Here is an 18,104-nt window from a genome sequence, read left to right as displayed (position 1 = left end):
TTGAACCTGCCAGCCTGGATGTATGTGACTGGCGCTGAAACTACTGTGCTACTGATACCACCCCTCTTTTTTTTTTTTTTTCTTTGAGACAGAGTCTCACTGTGTTGCCCTGGGTGCAGTGCCGTGGCATCATAGCTCACAGCAACCTCAAACTCTTGGGCTCAAGCGATCCTTTTTGCCTCAGACTCCCAAGCAGCTGTGACTACAGGCATGCACCACCATGCTGACTAATTTTTTTCTGTTTTTAGCAGAGATGGGGTCTCACTCTTGCTCAGGCTGGTCTCCAACTCCTGGGCTCAAGCTATCCACCCACCTCAGCCATCCAGAGTACTAGGATTGCAGGCGTGAGCCACCACTCCCAGTCCTTAACCTTTTTATTTTTTTGTTTGGGATTCATTGAGGGTACAAAGAATTAGGTTACGCTGATCGCATTTGCTAGGTAAAGTCCCTTTTATAATTGTGTCCCACCCTCAAGAGGTGTGCCATATACCTTGATCTCCCAACCCCCTTCCTCCTCCTCTCTCCCCACTTCCTCATTCCCCTACCCACCACCACGTATTAGCTCATCTGCTGCTTTCATATTAGAATTGAATACATTGGATTCTTGCTTCTCCATTCTTGCGATGCTTTACTACAAAGAATGTGTTCCAACTCCATCCAGATTAATACAAAAGATGTAAAGTCTCCATCTCTTTTTATGGCTGAACAGTATTCTATGGTGTACATATACCACAGCTTGTTAATCTTGTTAATATATCTGGGTATTTTGGCTGTTTCCACATTTTGGTGATTGTAAATTGATCTGCAATAAACAATCTAGTGCAAATGTCCTTATGATAAAAGGATTTTTTTTCCTGCTAGGTAGATGCCCAGTAACAGGATTGCAGAATCAAAAGGAGGTCTAATTTGATTTCTTTGAGGATTCTCCATACTTCCTTTCAAAAAGGTTGTGTTAGTTTGCAGTCCCACCAGCAGTGTAAAAGTGTTCCCTTCTCTCCACATCCACGCCAGCATCTGCAGCTTTGAGACTTTGTGAAGTGGGCCATCCTTACTGGGGTTAGGTGATATTGCAGGATGATTTTGATTAGCATTTCTCTGATGATTAGGGATGATAAGCATTTTTTCATGTTTGTTAGCCATTGGTCTGTCTTCTTTGGAGAAGGTTCTATTCATGCCTCTTGCCCAGTCATATATGAGATTGTTGTGTCTTTTTATTGTTGTTGTTGATTAATTTGAGTTCTTTGTAGATCCTAGTTATCAAGCTTTTGTCTGATTCATAATGTGCAAATATTTTTTTCCCATTCTGAAGGGATTTGTTTTGGTTATTGTCTCATTTTTTTGTTTTGTTTTGTTTTTTAGACAGTTTCTCACTCTGTCTCCCAGGCTGAAGTACAATGGTATGATCATAGCTCACTGAAGCTTCAAGCTCCTGCCTCAAATGATCCTTCTACCTCCTCAACCTCTTGAGTAGCTGGGACTACAGGTATGCACTACCATGCCTGGATAATTTTCTTTCTTTCTTTTTTTTTTTTTTTTTGTGGAGATAAGCCCTCACTTTGTTGCCTGGGCTGCTCTTAAACTCCTGGCCTCAAATGGTCTTCCTACCTCAGCCTCCCAACTTTTCTGGGATTATAGGTGTGAGCCACCATGCTCAGTCCATCTTAACCATTTTTAAGTGCACAGTTCAGGGACATTAAGCATATTCACATTGTTGTGTAATGATCACCAGAAGTTTTTCATCATCTCAAACTGAAACTCTCTGCTCATTAAACACTAACTCCTAACTCCCCCTCCCCCAACCTCTAATAACTACGACCATTCTCTTTTCTGTGTCTGTCAGTTTGGATATTCCAGGTTCCTCATATTAGGGGAATCACACAATATTTGTCCTTTTGTGGGAAACTACATTTTGAACCCCAGATTGTCCATGACAGAATTCAAGTCATACACTTAAGGGGCTCTTTGATTCAGCTAAATGTTTACTGGATTTCTGGTTATCTTTATTTTCTATCAGAAAAACAGTAAAAAGGCTGGGTGCGGGGGCTTACACTTATAATTCCAGCACTCTGGGAGGCTGAGGTAGGAGAATCCCTTGAATTTAAAAGTTCGAGACTAGCCTAAGTGATGTGCAAAAGTGATGTGCCATCTCTACTAAAAATAGAAAAATTAGCCAGGTGTGGTGGTACATACATGTAGTCCAGCTACTCAGGAGGCTGAGGAAGGAGGATCACTTGAACCCAGGGGTGTGAGGTTGCTGTGAGCTATGACGCCACAGCATTCTAGCCTGGGTGACAGTGCAAGAGTCTGTCTCAAAAAAATAAATAAATAAATAAATAAATAAGAAGCAGAAGAAAAGAAAAAGAACAACCCAGTATGAATGTCTAAAGTATCTTGGTTTAACCCATATGCTATTTTCATTTAAATGGGCAGATTTTTTTTTTTTTTTTTGTAGAGACAGAGTCTCACTTTATGGCCCTCGGTAGAGTGCCGTGGCCTCACACGGCTCACAGCAACCTGCAACTCCTGGGCTTAAGCGATTCTCTTGCCTCAGCCTCCCGAGTAGCTGGGACTACAGGCGCCCGCCACAACGCCCGGCTATTTTTTGGTTGCAGTTCGGCCGGGGCCGGGTTTGAACCCATCACCATCGGTATATGGGGCCGGCGCCCTACCGACTGAGCCACAGGCGCCGCCCTAAATGGGCAGATTTTTTAAAAATGTTTTCATCTCTGTGGGCGATCATAAACACTTCCACAGAAAGAAAGGGCTCAGCTAGTTTCTATAGCAACTTAATGTCAGAAAACCTAATTCAAAACTCTTGAGACTTATTTTTAGGGCTTTTTAAAAGGCTGGGCAAGTTGATGCTGGTTGGGAAGAGTATTGACAGGTACTTTTTACTGTTTTTATTTATTCATTCATCAAATAAGTACTGAGCACCTAAATCTAGTTCAGGCCAGTACTGAGCATTGGGGAATAAAATGTAAACAAGACAGATACAGTGCTGGCCAGAGGTTTGGTACTTTAAGAAATCCTGTAGGTTCTCCTGAGAGAAACTTTTCGTTGATGACACTAAGAAACATCCAGTGCTGGGGCGAAGGTAGGGGAAATACATTGGGGGCAAATTGAAGATGACCATCTAGGCTGCATTGCCCAGAGCAGAATCTACTTCTCTAGAGTTTCTGAATTATCTACTTCTAAGCCACTCTGCATTTCTGATTGCAACATGGGATCTCTTCTTGCACTTAAAAAAAAATTGAATCCGGCTTTAAAAAGAAAGAAATCTTGTCATATGCTACATCATGGATGAACCTGGAGGACATGATGCTAATTGAAATAAGGCAGTCACAAAAAGAAAAACATCACCATGATCCACTTATAGGAGGTACCTAGAATAGTCAAACTCTTAGAAATAGAAAGTAGGATGGTGGGTGCCAGGTGCTGGAGGAGAGAGAAAAGGGGAACTATGATTCTGTGGATAGAGAGTTTCAGTTTTTCCAACTGATTAAGTTATAGAAATCTGTTGCACAATAACGTGCATGTATTAATAGTTAACACTACTATACCCTATGGACACTTTAAAATGGTTAAGATGGCACATTTTACAAGATCAGACAATTACATTCACAAACTCATCCTAGAAAAAGTGCTACCTACCTCACTGCTGAATATCACTTCAAAGTACTCCCCTTGGCCATCTGGTGACTGTAGTGATATTCAGCAATGAAGTATGTAACATTTTCTCTGGGATGAGTTTGGGAACTTCATAGTCAGACCTTGTAGGATGACAGCTCTGATGGCCATTACAGAAAAAGAGTTCCAAATTGCCTTGAAGAGTGGACCAGGTGTTGGCATCGGTAGATAGCCTCCTAAGGGGGTACCTCTAAGGTGACCATAGAGATATTCAGCAATGAGTCATGTAGTACTTTTTCTAGGATGAATTTGAGAACTTAATTGTCTGACCTCATATGTTATGTATTACTTGCCACAATAATAAAAAAAGAAGAGTCTAGCTCAGTACTGGCTACATAGAGGCTCGAAAAATGTTTGCCAAAAGAAAAATAAACTTTACCTCAACCCTTGGCCTCATAACATTTTTTCCTCCACAAATATTAGGCTTTTTTGTTATGTTTTGTTTCATTTTGAGACAGAATCTCACTTTCTTGCCCTGAATGCCCTGGCATCACAGCTCACAGCAACCTCAAACTCTTGGGCTCAAGCGATCCTCTTCCCTCAGCCTCCCAAGTAGCTGGGACTACAGGTGCCTGCCACAGTGCCTGGCTATTTTTAGAGGTGGGATCTTGGCTTGGCACCTGTAGCTCAGCGGCTAGGACACCCGCCACATATACCAGAGCTAGTGGGTTCGAACCCAGCCTGGGACTGCCAGACAACGACAACTACAACCAAAAAATAGTCAGGCGTTGTGGCAGGTACCTATAGTCCCAGCTACTTGGGAGGCTGAGGCAAGAGAATCGCTTATGCCCAAGAGTTTGAGGCACTCTACTGAGGGTGACATAGTGAGACTCTGTCTCAAAAAGGAAAAAAAAATAGAGATGGGGGAGTCTCACTCTTGCTCTGGCTGGTCTTGAACTCACGAGCTCAAGCAATCCACCCACCTCGGCCTCCCAGAGTGCTAGGATTACAGGTGTGAGCCATAGCACCCACCTCTACAAATATAAATTTGGGGGTCAGGATTGATTGTTTGCTTTCTTCTTTGCCTTTGAGTTAGTACAATTTAAGTTATAGCTGAGAAATGTCAAAGCTAAGACTTTTGTAGGAAAAACTACCTAATCAGTCCCATCTCCTTTATTAGATGAGTCCTATGTGTCCACTTAGTGATGCTGACTTTGTGTGTGTCAACTCTGGATGGAGGTCAGCCTTGCACACCCACAGTTTCAAAAGCTGAAAACAGACCTTCCCCAAATGGCAGCCACACACATCTGGGGAGCCTTTTCAGTTTACAGAGCACCTCCCATATGTTTTTATCTGCCTCTTCCCTTCCAAGCTGCTGGTATTTTCTCCACACTTTACCAGCAGGGTTCATCTGCAGAATTGAAACCTTAGTTAAAGTTTGTTGAGGTTTGTTTTTTAAAATTGGCTGATCCCACCCACATTCCCCTGAGATATAAATAGAAAGAAAAAAAAAAAGAAGTTTAATTAGTAAGTCAAGACATTCGAGCTGTGTTCACTTGATCCTTGAAAAGGAAATCTAAGAGGTTGTAACTATCACTTTTTCAATTCTATATAAGGCAGGTCAGTAACATAGCAAAAGCACATCTGTTTTTTTGCTCCTTCAACTCTTTTTCCTGATTCTTCTTTAGGGAAAAATCTAAAACGGTGAGTAGCTGGTGGACCTACCAGACCCCCAGCTCTTCTTCCTTATGTGCCTTCCTGTTAGGCTTGGGCATGATATGCTCAGATTTCTCTCTTCCCATGGCTTTGACACCCAGAAGAATTTTGATCTCTGGTAGATGGTCTTGTTACTCACCTAATTCCCACTTTTCGGGACAGACAGCATGTCTTCCACAGAAGGTCTGCAAGCAGCCCAAGGTGTATCCTTCCTTATGTGGAATTTGCAACATCGTATTTTTCTGGCTGCTATAGGAAAATGCTATTGCATTTGTAAAATGGTTCACTTCTTAATGGTAGTTATGTAGATCAATTGTGTAAATATAATTTTTATAAGAGAAGTGAATCAAATAGTTCTTTATGTGGTGTGCACATGTTTATTTCCTCTTTGGAGTGGATTCAGGACCAGGCACTGAGGTGAAGGGTGTTGGGATCTTTTCGGTATCTGGTATTTGTTTGGATATTCTGTCCCATCACTTAATATAACTCTGCACTTATCACATTTAAGCACACGGTTTCATTGAGCCTGGAGGGTATAATACCCCCAGATGGGTTTGTTCCTGCCCGTTGTTTACCACATCTCGTGTATTCTGTGTGACCAGGTGGAAAATGAGCATCACTGATGTGCTTAGTGCAGACGACATTGCAGCAGCCCTGCAGGAATGCCAAGGTAAAAGAGGTGGCAGCAGGTGTGGGTTTTCCTCTCATCAGAACACCTCTGGCAAAGCAACAAAAATTAAAATGTTCCTATTAGATGGAAAATTTCCATCCATTTTCTACCAGGAAATTAATTTCCTCTTAGATGGAAAAATTCATGGAATCCGGGATTTAAACTGCTATTAATTAGATAAATAAAATTATAGAGAGTGTGATCTGAGCATGTGATTACATTCCTATTAGATGAAAGAAATTTACTATAAGTGAAAAAAAAAAAGAAATGCCACGTGCCTATTTGAATCCTGTGGTTGCATTTGCTCCCATCATTGGGACTAGTGAGGTTGGGGACTTGGATACACAGCGTGGAAACTGGGTGGGAGGCAGAGGAGGAGAGAGAAGGGGAGATGAACAAAACCACATGGAGTAAGAAAGCCCGGGGAGAGGAGACTCGGGATGCTCTCACGGGGACATCCTGTCTGGGCTGACTAGAAATCCTGGACCAGATAAGTATCTCTGTAGCTAAGGGATATTGCAGAAGTTTTTTTTAATAACTCACATTTTCAACACTGTGGCCCAAATACAGAATGGGATCCAATGAGCATCTTAATAACCTATTCTCTCTTCTTCAGACCCAGATACTTTTGAACCGCAAAAATTCTTCCAGACGTCAGGCCTCTCCAAGATGTCGGCCAGTCAGGTGAAGGATGTTTTCCGGTTCATAGACAATGACCAGAGTGGATACCTGGATGAAGAAGAGCTTAAGTAAGCTTTGTCCTGAGATTGTCTGGCATGTCCTGACATTGCTGGTGGGGCTGGGGTGCTGTGGGAGGCCAGTTTGCTCAGTATTTTTTCAATGGCCAGCTTTGGTGCTCATTATTTGCTGAAGCATCATTAAAGCAAGAACACAAGTCTGTGGGCCACACATCTATCCATGCGCAGCACTAAACATGGGCACTGAAGCCTGTAGGTGCAAAGGTTCTTTAGCTGAAGGGATTTCTTTTGGCAAACTAACTTAACAAAATTCTCCAAAAACTCTTTTTTAAAAAAATCAAATATCCACTATTGGTTCCTGTCACTTAAGGAAATCTTTGCTCGCTAAGACCTTGACTGATTATTGCAACTGCTAGAAATAGATGATTTAACTTGAAGAAAAAAGAAAGTATAAAACAGAGATGCACGATCTTTCATCAATCTTTATTATCCCGTAGGTTTTTCCTCCAGAAGTTTGAGAGTGGTGCTAGAGAACTGACGGAGTCAGAAACCAAGTCCTTGATGGCTGCTGCAGATAATGATGGAGATGGAAAAATTGGGGCTGAGGGTACGTCCACACCTGTACATGGCACAAAACACCTTAGATCAGGGAGCATCTGTGGGCTTGGGCCGTGACATCAGACAGATGTAGATTAATATTCCCCTTTCTTGACCTTGCTGAGCTTCAATCTAATCACATGTAAAATGGGATTGAAGTGAGGATGCAAATGTTGTGTGTAGAAACTCTGGCATGATGCCTGGTATATGCCATAAAAACTGGTCCCACTGGTCAATGTCTATAACTGAAAAATATTCTTCACCTGACTAGAAGACTAGCTAGCCACTTGGACAATTATTTGCAAGGTGCCCTAATACACCTGGAACATAACACAAGGAATTTCCACCACGGGGATCTGAGCCCCTCTAAGAGAAGGACTGGCATTCTCAAGTGTGTCTCAGCCCAAAGAGTCTATGGGCCTGGGTAGGAATACATCTCGGCTTTCAAAGGTTTAAACAATTACAAGATTAGACGCGAATATTAAACAGAAATATAAGTCAATCATCATTTATGGAATTTTCTGTGTGTAGAGCCCTAGATTCAAACATTAGCACACTAGCACAGCTGTAAGTCTATTTTTGCTTGATTTTGTCATGTTGCTAGCATGCTTTTTGGCTACTTTGTGGCTGCCAACTCAGGAGAACGTATGGCAGGCCTTCTGGTAGAGCTAATTTGAAATTAAAAACTGTTACATTAGGTCCTTATTTTAAAAATCTATTTAAAATTATACCACTATCACTTACTACACTGCAATTAATGCAGCTTTTACAGAGAGCTTAGAAAGATAGATTAGGTAGGGGAGGATTGACTTATTTAAACATAACCACGAAAGACATCCAACAGACAAAGATCAACAGTAAATATAAACCAAATCCCCAGTTTTCAATTCCAGTCTGTGGCATTCACTTATTATTATTATTATTATCCTTCCCTTAATAGTAGGAACTTTTGGGAGTAGGGCTAGGGTTCAACAGAGGAAAGCTAGTTCAAAGTCCCACCCTATGAAATATTTCCTAAAAATGTAATACCCAGCCACAGAATAGAAGAAAATCTCCTGTTTCTGTCTTAAACTGGCCAGACAAAAGTTATTTGTTCACAGATTATGATAGGCAATTTTATAGTGAATTTATGCACTGAGAGAAATGATTGGGTTGACAAGTCCTAATACAAGGGCCTCTGTTGCAAAGCTGAACATGTTCGTTAAAAAAGATTATGCAGAAGGATGGAGAACTGAGGACTCCCTTGATGGGCGGTCATTGATAACCCATATTTCCCTCACTTTTTGCCCTCCAAGGGGGCCCTGCCCATCATCTGACAACTTGCTTCATTTCTTTCCCTCTTGAGAATTCTCATCATCCACAGCATCTCTGTAAAGTACTGAGCCATCTTCACTGACCCTATTCTCACCTCTTCTGTTCTAGAATTCCAGGAAATGGTGCATTCTTAAAGGCCCAGTCTTTGGAGAAAAGAGAGGAAGGGATAATCAGCTGGAAGGCTTCCAAAGCCCTGGGAATGGAGAACCCCACGTTTTGCCCCCATCTTGTTTATATTATCCCCTGACAAGCTCCTGCAATTTGCTCATTGTTTAGTGAGGTAATGAGACAGTCATTCGTGTTTTTTTGGTGGTGGGTCCGTCCTAATGACTTCTGTATGGCCTTCTGCAGACAATGCCTTTAAAAATCACCCAATAAAGACACGTTGCTCATCATTTGCTGATGTGTGGGTGTTTTGTTTTTCTCCAGAAAGGTAGAGAGATTAAAGTAAGCTGGGAACCAAAAGCTATTTGTAATATTTCTGGTCCATCAAGTGCTAAGCAAGCTGCACTGGTGGTACACATGAGCAAGCAGGGAAAATAGGTTTTGGTGTGCTTTGTTTGTTTGTTTTTTAAGTCACAAATAAACGGCATTGTCATGTTAGAATTTTTCTCAGCAAATCATCTGATTCTGAAATTAATATGAAGAGATTTAAGCCAGCATAAAATTACTCTTATTGATGTGTTTTCTGCCATGTGTTAGATTGTGACAAGAGAGAGTTAAGTAAAAGCAAATCATACAGGACAGAACAAAGTGTGTGGCTCTAGTGGTCTACAAAGCCAAGGAGACTTACTATTCTAACTTAGCACAAAAAGACCTAATTTCAAGCCTTTTTTTTTTTTTTCTCCTTAGAAAAATAAGCTATCAGAGAAACTCACGTGCTCTCACCTGGCCTCCTATCACCTCCCCTTTTTTCTCAGCCACTGTGTTCCTGGCCCTTAGGAGATACCACCTGAGCCAAATACACCTAGAATTGCCTTAACACTTGAGGCAAGCCTCAGGGGCCCGGTTACAGGGCTGTCTCTTGGGTTGGGCAGTTTCAAGCCAGGAAATTCTCATTAGGCTGGTTTCCAGGTGGCACTTTAAAGCTGTTCTCTCTGTCTGACCCTTGAGAATTTAGGACTACTGGGAGTAGGGAGTAATTGGGGCATTTTCCTGTGAGCTTGTCCAAAAGCTCACACTTTTTACCCAACTCCCGAGCTCACGATGCTTGGGGGTTCTTTCCTTTTGCTTCCTTGCAAACAGCTAAATAGCTTAGTGAGTTTTGAACTTCTATTTTTTTTTTGGAGAGTCCTGATAAAGCAGTTTTTCAAAGTATGGGATGCATACTAGAAGGGGACCTCAAGATGACTTTCGGGGGACAGGGATCAACATTTTAAATTGTAATAACTATGAATTTATTTAAATGTGAGTTAGACAAAATAAAAGAGCACAAATGCAACATTTTAGTGTCATCACTGAAAACAAGAATAAAGGAAGTACCAGGTTCTCAAAAGTGTTATCAAGCGGAAGAATATTAAGTAATAAGATTTAAAATAAGACTAATACTATTAGAGATGGTATCAGTGTTGACAAAAAAAACATGAAGGCAGTTTTCAAAGGATTCAAAATTGGAAATACAGCCTTAAAATGAAGAGCTTTTTGAGGAGGGTCAAAGAATTAAAATAATTTGTTATTTTTCTCAATTTATGTTTTATAAAAAATATTAGCATTTCCAAATCTTTGATGGTAAGTATAATTTGAAAACAAAATGTTTTTTAAAAGTACCGAGGTTAGGGCTTGAGTGTGGTGGCTCACACCTGTAATCCTAGCACTCTGGGAGGCCGAGGAGGGTGGATTGCCTGAGCTCATGGGTTTGAGACCACCCTGAGCCAGAGACCCTATCTCTTTAGCAGAGACTATGTCTCTACTAAAAATACAAAAAACTTAGGCAAGAGGATTGCTTGAGCCCAAGAGTTGGAGCTTACTGTGAGCTATGATGTTGCCATGGCACTCTACCCAGGGTGACAGCTTGAGACTCTGTCTCAAAAAAAAAAAGTAGCTAGATTAGTCATATAAGTTTTGTACAAATTTCCTATTCAATGTATCTCAGAGACAAAAGAATGAAAGAATAGACAGCAAAATTTTTTTTTTTTTTTTGTAGAGACAGAGTCTCACTGTACCGCCCTCGGGTAGAGTGCTGTGGCATCACACGGCTCACAGCAACCTCTTAACTCTTGGGCTTACGCGATTCTCTTGCCTCAGCCTCCCAAGCAGCTGGGACTACAGGCGCCCGCCACAACACCCGGCTATTTTTTGGTTGCAGTTTGGCCGGGGCTGGGTTTGAACCCGCCACCCTCGCCATATGGGGCTGGCGTCCTACTCACTGAGCCACAGGCGCCGCCCTAGACAGCAAAATTTTAACAGTAGTTGTCTCTAGCTGGGAAGACTGCAGAATACTGAGAGAAGACTAGAGCCTTTTTAAAAAGCAAAGCATAAGCTCACACCTGTACTTCTAGCACTCTAGGAGGCCAAGGTAGGAAGATCACTTGAGCTTAGTTTAAGATGAGTCTGAGCAAGAGTGAAACCAAATCTCTATTCAAAATAGAAAAATTAGCCTAGCATGGTGGTGTTAGCTGGATGTGGCCATGGGTGCGTGTAGTTCCAGCTACTCAGGAGGCTGAGGCAGGAGGATCATTTGAGTTCAGGGATTAGAGGCCAACTTGGGCACCATAATGATACCTTATCCTTCAAAGAAAAAAAAGTGAAGCATGGTAACTAGGGAAAATGAAGAACAGAGATGTAGAGTTTACCCAATTATTGTCACTAAACCAAAGAAGCAAGAAATTCTGATTTAAAAAATCTTCCATGCCTGGGCAGCACCTGTAGCTCAAAGGAGTAGGGCGCCGGCCCCATATGCCAGAGGTGGCGGGTTCAAACCCAGCCCCAGCCAGAAACTGCAAAAACAAACAAACAAACAAACAAAAACATTTCCATGCCAAGAATGTGTCCCACACTCAAATTAATGGAAGCCCTGCAAATTATTGTTTTCCTGAAGGTTCTACTCACTTTTTTACTCATTCTTACGTGTTTTTACACACTGAGGACAAATTTTAAATATAACACACCCAGACCCAAAAACTCTAAAGAAAATTATAACAATCTAGAAAAGAATTTGGCACATATGTAAACACTTGCCTTCTTGATATTTACCTTCCTTACAAGAGCTTGTCCTCAGCGCTGTAATAATGTGTTTTGACTTTGAAATGAAGGCCTGGGTTGCAACGTAAGTTAGAGTTGAAAAGCCAGGTGTCTTGTTATTTTTCCTAATTGCTTATAAAACAGAGCTGCAACAGTGGTTTTCATTTGAACTATTTATACTTAATTACAATGTTGGCTTACAGTTTGGTGGAGAAGTTCATAATTTAGTGGAGTGTGATGTTAAAGCCAGCTTTGAGAATGTGCTTAATTGTTGAGAGTTGAGACTACTAAGAATTTCTAAAAACTTTATTATCTAGTATTCTGCCTCATCGCGTTAAGAAGTATTTTTAAGAGTTTTTAAAATATGTAGGTTTTCAAAATAGTTCTTTCCAGTTCATAAGCAAAGTTTAGGAAAACAGTAAAGATGGGAGAAACCTGCCTGCCTATTTGTACAGGTTTACAAGCTACATAGTTAATTCTGTGTGACAACAGCAGTTTAATTTTGTGTAATGAGTACTCAGGAATCCAATTTCAAGCAAAAACCTATCTTATAGCTTTCTGCTAATGTTAAGGTATGGTATTACTTTGCAAACACTTAAGAAGACAGATGAAATTGGAATCACCAGGATAGTTTCCACCTGGCCTGTTAATTTATTCACTGGAAAGACTAAATTTACATGATGTTTTCACTAGTTTCAAAGGGTCAACTTTTTTTTCAGTAGGGATAGTAGGTTTTGACATTATTTTTCTGGGAGTTTTCTAACGACTATATGAATTCACACCTTAAATTATTTTTAAGTCATAAAGTATTTCAAACATTCAGATGGAAAGACAGAACAATGTAACAAACACCTGTGTACCTGCTGCCTCACTTTCACAAATCTTGGCATTATTTGTGTGGTGGCTTTACAATATGTCAACTTGCTTAGGTTGTAAGTATCCAGTTAGGGTTGGCCACAAGACATTTTGCCTGAGATTTGGAGGGTGACATGAAGTGGCAGCCACGGTATTTTACTGTTGGGAGGTCTTTTGGGATGGCCACTACCTCCTTTGTGTAGGATCCTCACAAAGGTATGTGTTTTCCTTTGTGACAAAAATATGCCAGTTTTTCCTAGAGGACCCCCTCATTATCAGAGTTGGAAGCAGCCAGAGACAAACATGGGTTTTCTGTTTGTCCTCATCAGGTCCCCATTGGTCACCATTTTCCCCAACTGTACATCCACCTCCTCTTGCTAATTTTCTGCTCTGCAGATGTCTAGCTTCAGCATCAAATATGAAGACAGCACCAGCCTTCCCTAGGATTTTTTTTTTTTTTTTTTTTTGCAGTTTTTGGCCAGGGCTGGGTTTGAACCCACCACCTCTGGTATATGGGGCTGGCGCCCCACTCCCTTGAGCCACAGGGCCACCCCTTCCCTAGGATGTTTACCCAGCTCTCCCAAGTACATCATACCTGCAATTCTTTACATGTATCACATTATGTAATTGCATAATACCTGCAATGAACATCTAAAAATTATGTTATTACATACAATATACATATATAAAATATACTTTTTCTAGTGGTTCTTCCCAAATTAAACCTTAACTATTTTGTTTTCATTTTTATTTTTATTTTATTTTATTTACAGAGTCTTACTCTGTTGCCCTGGGTAGAGTTTCATGGCATATCATAGCTCACAGCAACTTCAAACTCTTGGGCTCAAGCAATCCTCCTGCCTCAGCCTCCTAAGTACCCTGTTTCCCCAAAAATAAGACAGTGTCTTATATTAAGGTGTGCTCCCAAAGATGCGCTAGGTCTTATTTTCAGGGGACGTCTTGTCTTTGCTGTGAGTAGGTCTTATTTTCAGAGGATGTCTTATTTTCAGGGAAACAGGGTAGCAGGGGCTACAGGTGTATGCCACCATGCATGGCTAGCTAATTTTTCTATTTTTTTAGTAGAGATGGAGTTTTGCTTTTGCTCAAGTTAGTCTCAAAATTCCTGAGCTCAAGCAATCCTTCCACCTTGGCTTCCCAGAGTGCTAGGATTATAGGCATGAGCCACTACACCCTGTTTTTTTTTTTTGTTTTGTTTTGTTTTGTTTGTTTGTTTGTTTCTGTTTGTCTGTTTGTTGCAGTTTTTGGCTGGGGCTGGGTTTGAACCCGCCACCTTCAGTATATGGGGCCAGCACCCCTTTGAGACCCAGGCACCACCCTACACCCTGTTTTTTAAATTTTTGAATAAAAGAATCATACATTTTTAAAGATTCTTTACAGGTGATTAAAGGAGCATATAGCGATCAGGAACAATTTTAACTTCAAGAGAAAGATGTACCCTCACAAGAAAAGTCACCTCTAAATGAGACAGGATCTCTAGGCTCTATCTAAATCAACAGAGAAAAGATGGTTTACTCAACTCACAGATCTGATATTTCTGCCAACAAAATAGATGAAGTAGCCCTTTGTGTAGATGGTCTTAGAGATGTATTGCAAACCCAAACCGCTCCCTAGCACTTTCTTCTTGGAGCTCAGTACTGAGCTGAATAAAAGAATTCACTAGAGTGTCAGATCAGCCCACAGCCAGAACTCCATCTGCATCACATGCAGTAGCCAGAACTCTGAAGGAAGAAGTGCATCACTAACATCTCCATGCACCCTACTTCCTGCTTTCTTCATTCATTCATTAAACACACATACACTGTGTCCTTTGAGGCAGGCACTGCGTTAGACAACGGGAACGAGAAGATGACTCCAACAGAGTCCTACCATAAAGAAGTTCACTTTTCTTATTAGGGAGGAGATATGTATGGGACACCTTGTCCAGACCAACCACTCTGGAACTACTTGGAACCGTGTTCCCCTTCCACCACAGAATCATGCTTTCCCTTGGAAGAGGGAAGTTCAATCCCTTGGAATTTTGAGTTTACTAAGTCTTTGTGCAAAAAATCTAACTTTTATTTCTATAACTGAACTTTATTTGAATTCCCATTGTGCTGGGTGTTAGAAGCCTAATTACGCTCTGCAATTCAGCCTCCCCTTCTCTCTTTGTTCCCCAGGTTGGGAGGAGGGCTCTACCATACCAAGGTTCTGATGGGAAAGGAATATGCTCAATCCCTACAATGACCACTGAATTATGCTCATTTCTCTACAGTCTTGTGGTTTTATGGGTCACAGATAGCTTCTACTCATCTTTACTTTTAAGCCTCTCAGTTCTGACTTTCTCTGAATTACTACTGTGCACAAGTAAATCATTGGGCTGCTTCCTGCATAAAGTAGAGGCTTCCTGCCTAGACACTCTTGTGGCCATGGCTACTCTACCATTGACCATTGATGTAGAGGGGACACAGAGGGGAACTCAAAAAGGATGTCCACCTCCTCGTGATCTGCAGGGAAGTAAGACACACACTCTCTCTACTCTGAGACCTCCATACCCATGTGGGCGTTCTCATCAGTCCTACTCCCATCTCACACCACGCACACTTTAGAATTGTGCTAGAAGAGAAAGATGCATTAGCATCTAAGCCTTCTTGTTTTCTTGGCTTTGGACACTCATAAGCATTTCCTTCACCTTCTGGATGTTTTGATTTGTTTTAGTATCATCTCTCTAATGACTAATGTAACTAATTGTATGAGGAGGGAGGCAAAGTATAGAAGGACATAGAGGTGTCCTGGGAGAAATTGTGACTCATACCATAGAATGTTAATCTCACATATTTATATAGTACTTTGTATTTTACAGAGGACTCTCGCTTGTATCACCTACTGTAGTATTTACAACAACCTTGTGAGACCCACATTCATCTCATTTTATACAGGAGGAAATTGAGGTTAAATAATTGGCCAATGGTCATACCATTGGTAAATAGCTAAATCTCAAATGCAAGTTTTCTGACCTAAGACTTGGCCTTTACACTAACTTCCAAAAACATGTGCTTTGAGACAAAGGAAAGAATTCTTTGACCTGAAGTTTTCAAACTATTTTCCCTGGAGAGGAGACCCAGAGTTCTGTTTCTGTGCTTTAAGGTCCCCAAGAGACATAGGAATGATGGCGGGTGGGTAGCTAACAGAAAAAGCTAAAGAAAATGTAAGCCCCAGTCTATCACCAGGACCCTAATTCAACCATGGTAGCTTTGTGTGTATTTAAGTCCCTATAAAACTTTGTGGAACAAAAGATGTGGGTGTGTATTGATGGAGGGAATTCTGCTAACTTAATTTTTGAAAATCATTGCTTTAGTGACAAAACTTTTTTTTTTTTTTTCAAGACAGAGTCTCGCACTTGTTGCTATGAGCTAGGGTGCAGTGGCATTATCATAGCTCACAGCAACCTCAAACTCTTGGGTTCAAGCAATGTCTCTGCCTCAGCCTCCTAAGTAGCTGGGACTACAGGCTGGTGCCACTGCACTGGGCTAGTTTTGTTTGCTTGTTTTTTTTTTTACAGATTTTATTTATTTATTTATTTTTTTGTGTGTGGTTTTTGGCCAGGGCTGGGTTTGAACCCGCCACCTCCGGCATATGGACTGGTGCCCTTCCCCTTTGAGCCACAGGCGCTGCCCTGCTTGTTTGTTTTCTATGAGACAAGAGTCTCATTATGTCACCCTCTGTAGGGTGCAGTGGCGTTACAGCTCACAGCAACTTCAAACTCTTGGGCTTAAGCAATTCTCTTGCCTCAGCCTCCCAAGTAGCTGGGACAACAGGGACCTGCCACACACCTGGCTATTTTTTTTGTTGTTGTTGTGATTGTCATTGTTGTTTTAGTTGGCCCAGGCCAGGTTCAAACCTGCCAGCCTCAGCATATGTGGCCATCGCCCTACCCATTGAGCTATGGGCACCACCTGCACTGGGCTAATTTCTGTATTTTTAGTAGAGATGGGGTCTTGCTCTTGCTCAGGCTGGTGTTGAACTCCTGAGCTCAAGCAATCCACCCACAAAACGTGTTTGTTTTTTGTTGTTGTTTGTTTGTTTTTCTGGAGACAGAGTCTCCCTTTATTGCTCTCTGTAAAGTGGTGGGGCCTCACAGCTCACAGCAACCTCAAACTCTTGGGTTCAAGCAATCCTCTTGCCTCAGCCTCCTAAGTAGCTGGAACTACAAGCGCCTGCCACAATGCCAAGCTACTTTTTAGAGACTTGGTCTGGCTCTTGCTCAGCCTGGTCTCAAACTCCTGAGCTCAGGCAATTCACCCGCCTTGGCCTCCCAGAGTGCTAGGATTACAGGCATGAGCCACTGCTCTGGGCCTTAAAACATGTATTTTTAATGGGGTGGTGCCTGTGGCTCAAGGAGTAGGGCGCCGGTCCCATATGCCAGAGGTGGTGGGTTCAAACCCAGCCCTGGCCAAAAAAAAACTTAAGAAAACATGTATTTTTAATGAAAGAATTTCATGCAGTAGAGCAAGCTAGTTGGAAACATCAAGAGCAAGGAATGATAGCAATCATTTGTTGAATAATGATTAAGTGCTAGCATTGCATATACATTTATTGTTTCATGTAATTTTTAAAAGTGAAATTCCCACTAGGCAATAACTTGCAATTGGTATTTTTACAAATAAGAGACTGCAGAGAGGCTTTGTGATTGGTCCAACATCTGACACACTTAGTTGCAGAGCTAGGATATGTACTCAGATCTCAAGTCCAAATTCTAACGCATCGCTTCCCAAATCATGAAGATCCATTCAGCCAGGTTGGATAACGGAGGTGAATCTGTTTCTAAATTTAATCTGTGACAGAAGAAGCATCATAAACCAAGGCCTTATTGAGTATGGCCTATTGAGTGTGGCCAAGTGGTCTGCTGGAAGGGCTTGAACTCCAAATACCCGAAGTCATAAGATGTAACACAATACACAAGACTTAAAAGCAAGGGAACCCCAAGTACAACCAGGTCTGAGAGTGGGCACCCCGGGGAGAAGGCCAAGTCTGGTCCCGCCCCCGAAGCATGGGCTGCACCGGGCCAGGTGTTATCTTCGTCAATACGGCTGATGCAGCAGTCGCCAGAGGTCTCTTGCAGATAACGCACATGGATTTTGTAGATGATGTACAAAATCTCCGGTTGAAAGCACGTCTGCCCTAACGGTTTCTTTCCAAGCAGGGGCTTCGTCTGTGCCTTCATACTCCCTTCTGCAAAGAAAACTGTCCCCGTTCCGTTTTTGTTGAAATTCACAGCCAAGAGAGAAATCCAGGAGCCAAGGGAAAACATTACACTACACCTAAACTCTCTTATATACTCATAAGAAACTACCCTGTGCAGAACACAGAGGGCACCCAGCTCACTCAGGAGTCACAGAAAGGGACACCGAGCCACGGATTTTTCTTCCGGGTCGGCGGTGAGCGTTTCC

General features: G+C 41.7%; 1 protein-coding gene across 2 annotated transcripts; it reads left to right on the top strand.

Moving 5' to 3' along the window:
* The first annotated feature begins 1,428 nt into the window (after positions 1-1,428).
* LOC128562179 (putative oncomodulin-2) lies at positions 1,429-8,984 on the top strand. 2 transcript variants are annotated; one of them, XM_053556862.1, is made up of 5 exons: positions 1,429-1,483; positions 5,946-6,013; positions 6,630-6,762; positions 7,209-7,318; positions 8,731-8,984. In XM_053556862.1, exons 2-5 carry the CDS (start codon positions 5,953-5,955, stop codon positions 8,754-8,756), a joined length of 330 nt encoding a protein of 109 aa, XP_053412837.1. In that variant the 5' UTR covers positions 1,429-1,483; positions 5,946-5,952; the 3' UTR covers positions 8,757-8,984. The 2 variants fall into 2 exon arrangements, with proteins under 2 accessions (XP_053412837.1, XP_053412836.1); XM_053556861.1 differs by lacking the exon at positions 1,429-1,483 and adding an exon at positions 5,178-5,210.
* The last annotated feature ends 9,120 nt before the right edge of the window (positions 8,985-18,104 follow it).

Source organism: Nycticebus coucang, chromosome 12, assembly GCF_027406575.1.
Source record: "Nycticebus coucang isolate mNycCou1 chromosome 12, mNycCou1.pri, whole genome shotgun sequence".
Classification (NCBI taxonomy): domain Eukaryota; kingdom Metazoa; phylum Chordata; class Mammalia; order Primates; family Lorisidae; genus Nycticebus; species Nycticebus coucang.
This window is presented reverse-complemented; position numbering and strand designations above follow the sequence as displayed.

Coding starts and splice junctions, on each gene's coding strand:
- LOC128562179 (XM_053556862.1), top strand. CDS start 5,953: ATGAGCATCACTGATGTGCTTAGTGCAGACGACATTGCAGCAGCCCTG. Junction 6,763..7,208: donor CTGGATGAAGAAGAGCTTAA/GTAAGCTTTGTC, acceptor ATTATCCCGTAG/GTTTTTCCTCCAGAAGTTTG. Junction 7,319..8,730: donor TGGAAAAATTGGGGCTGAGG/GTACGTCCACAC, acceptor CTTCTGTTCTAG/AATTCCAGGAAATGGTGCAT.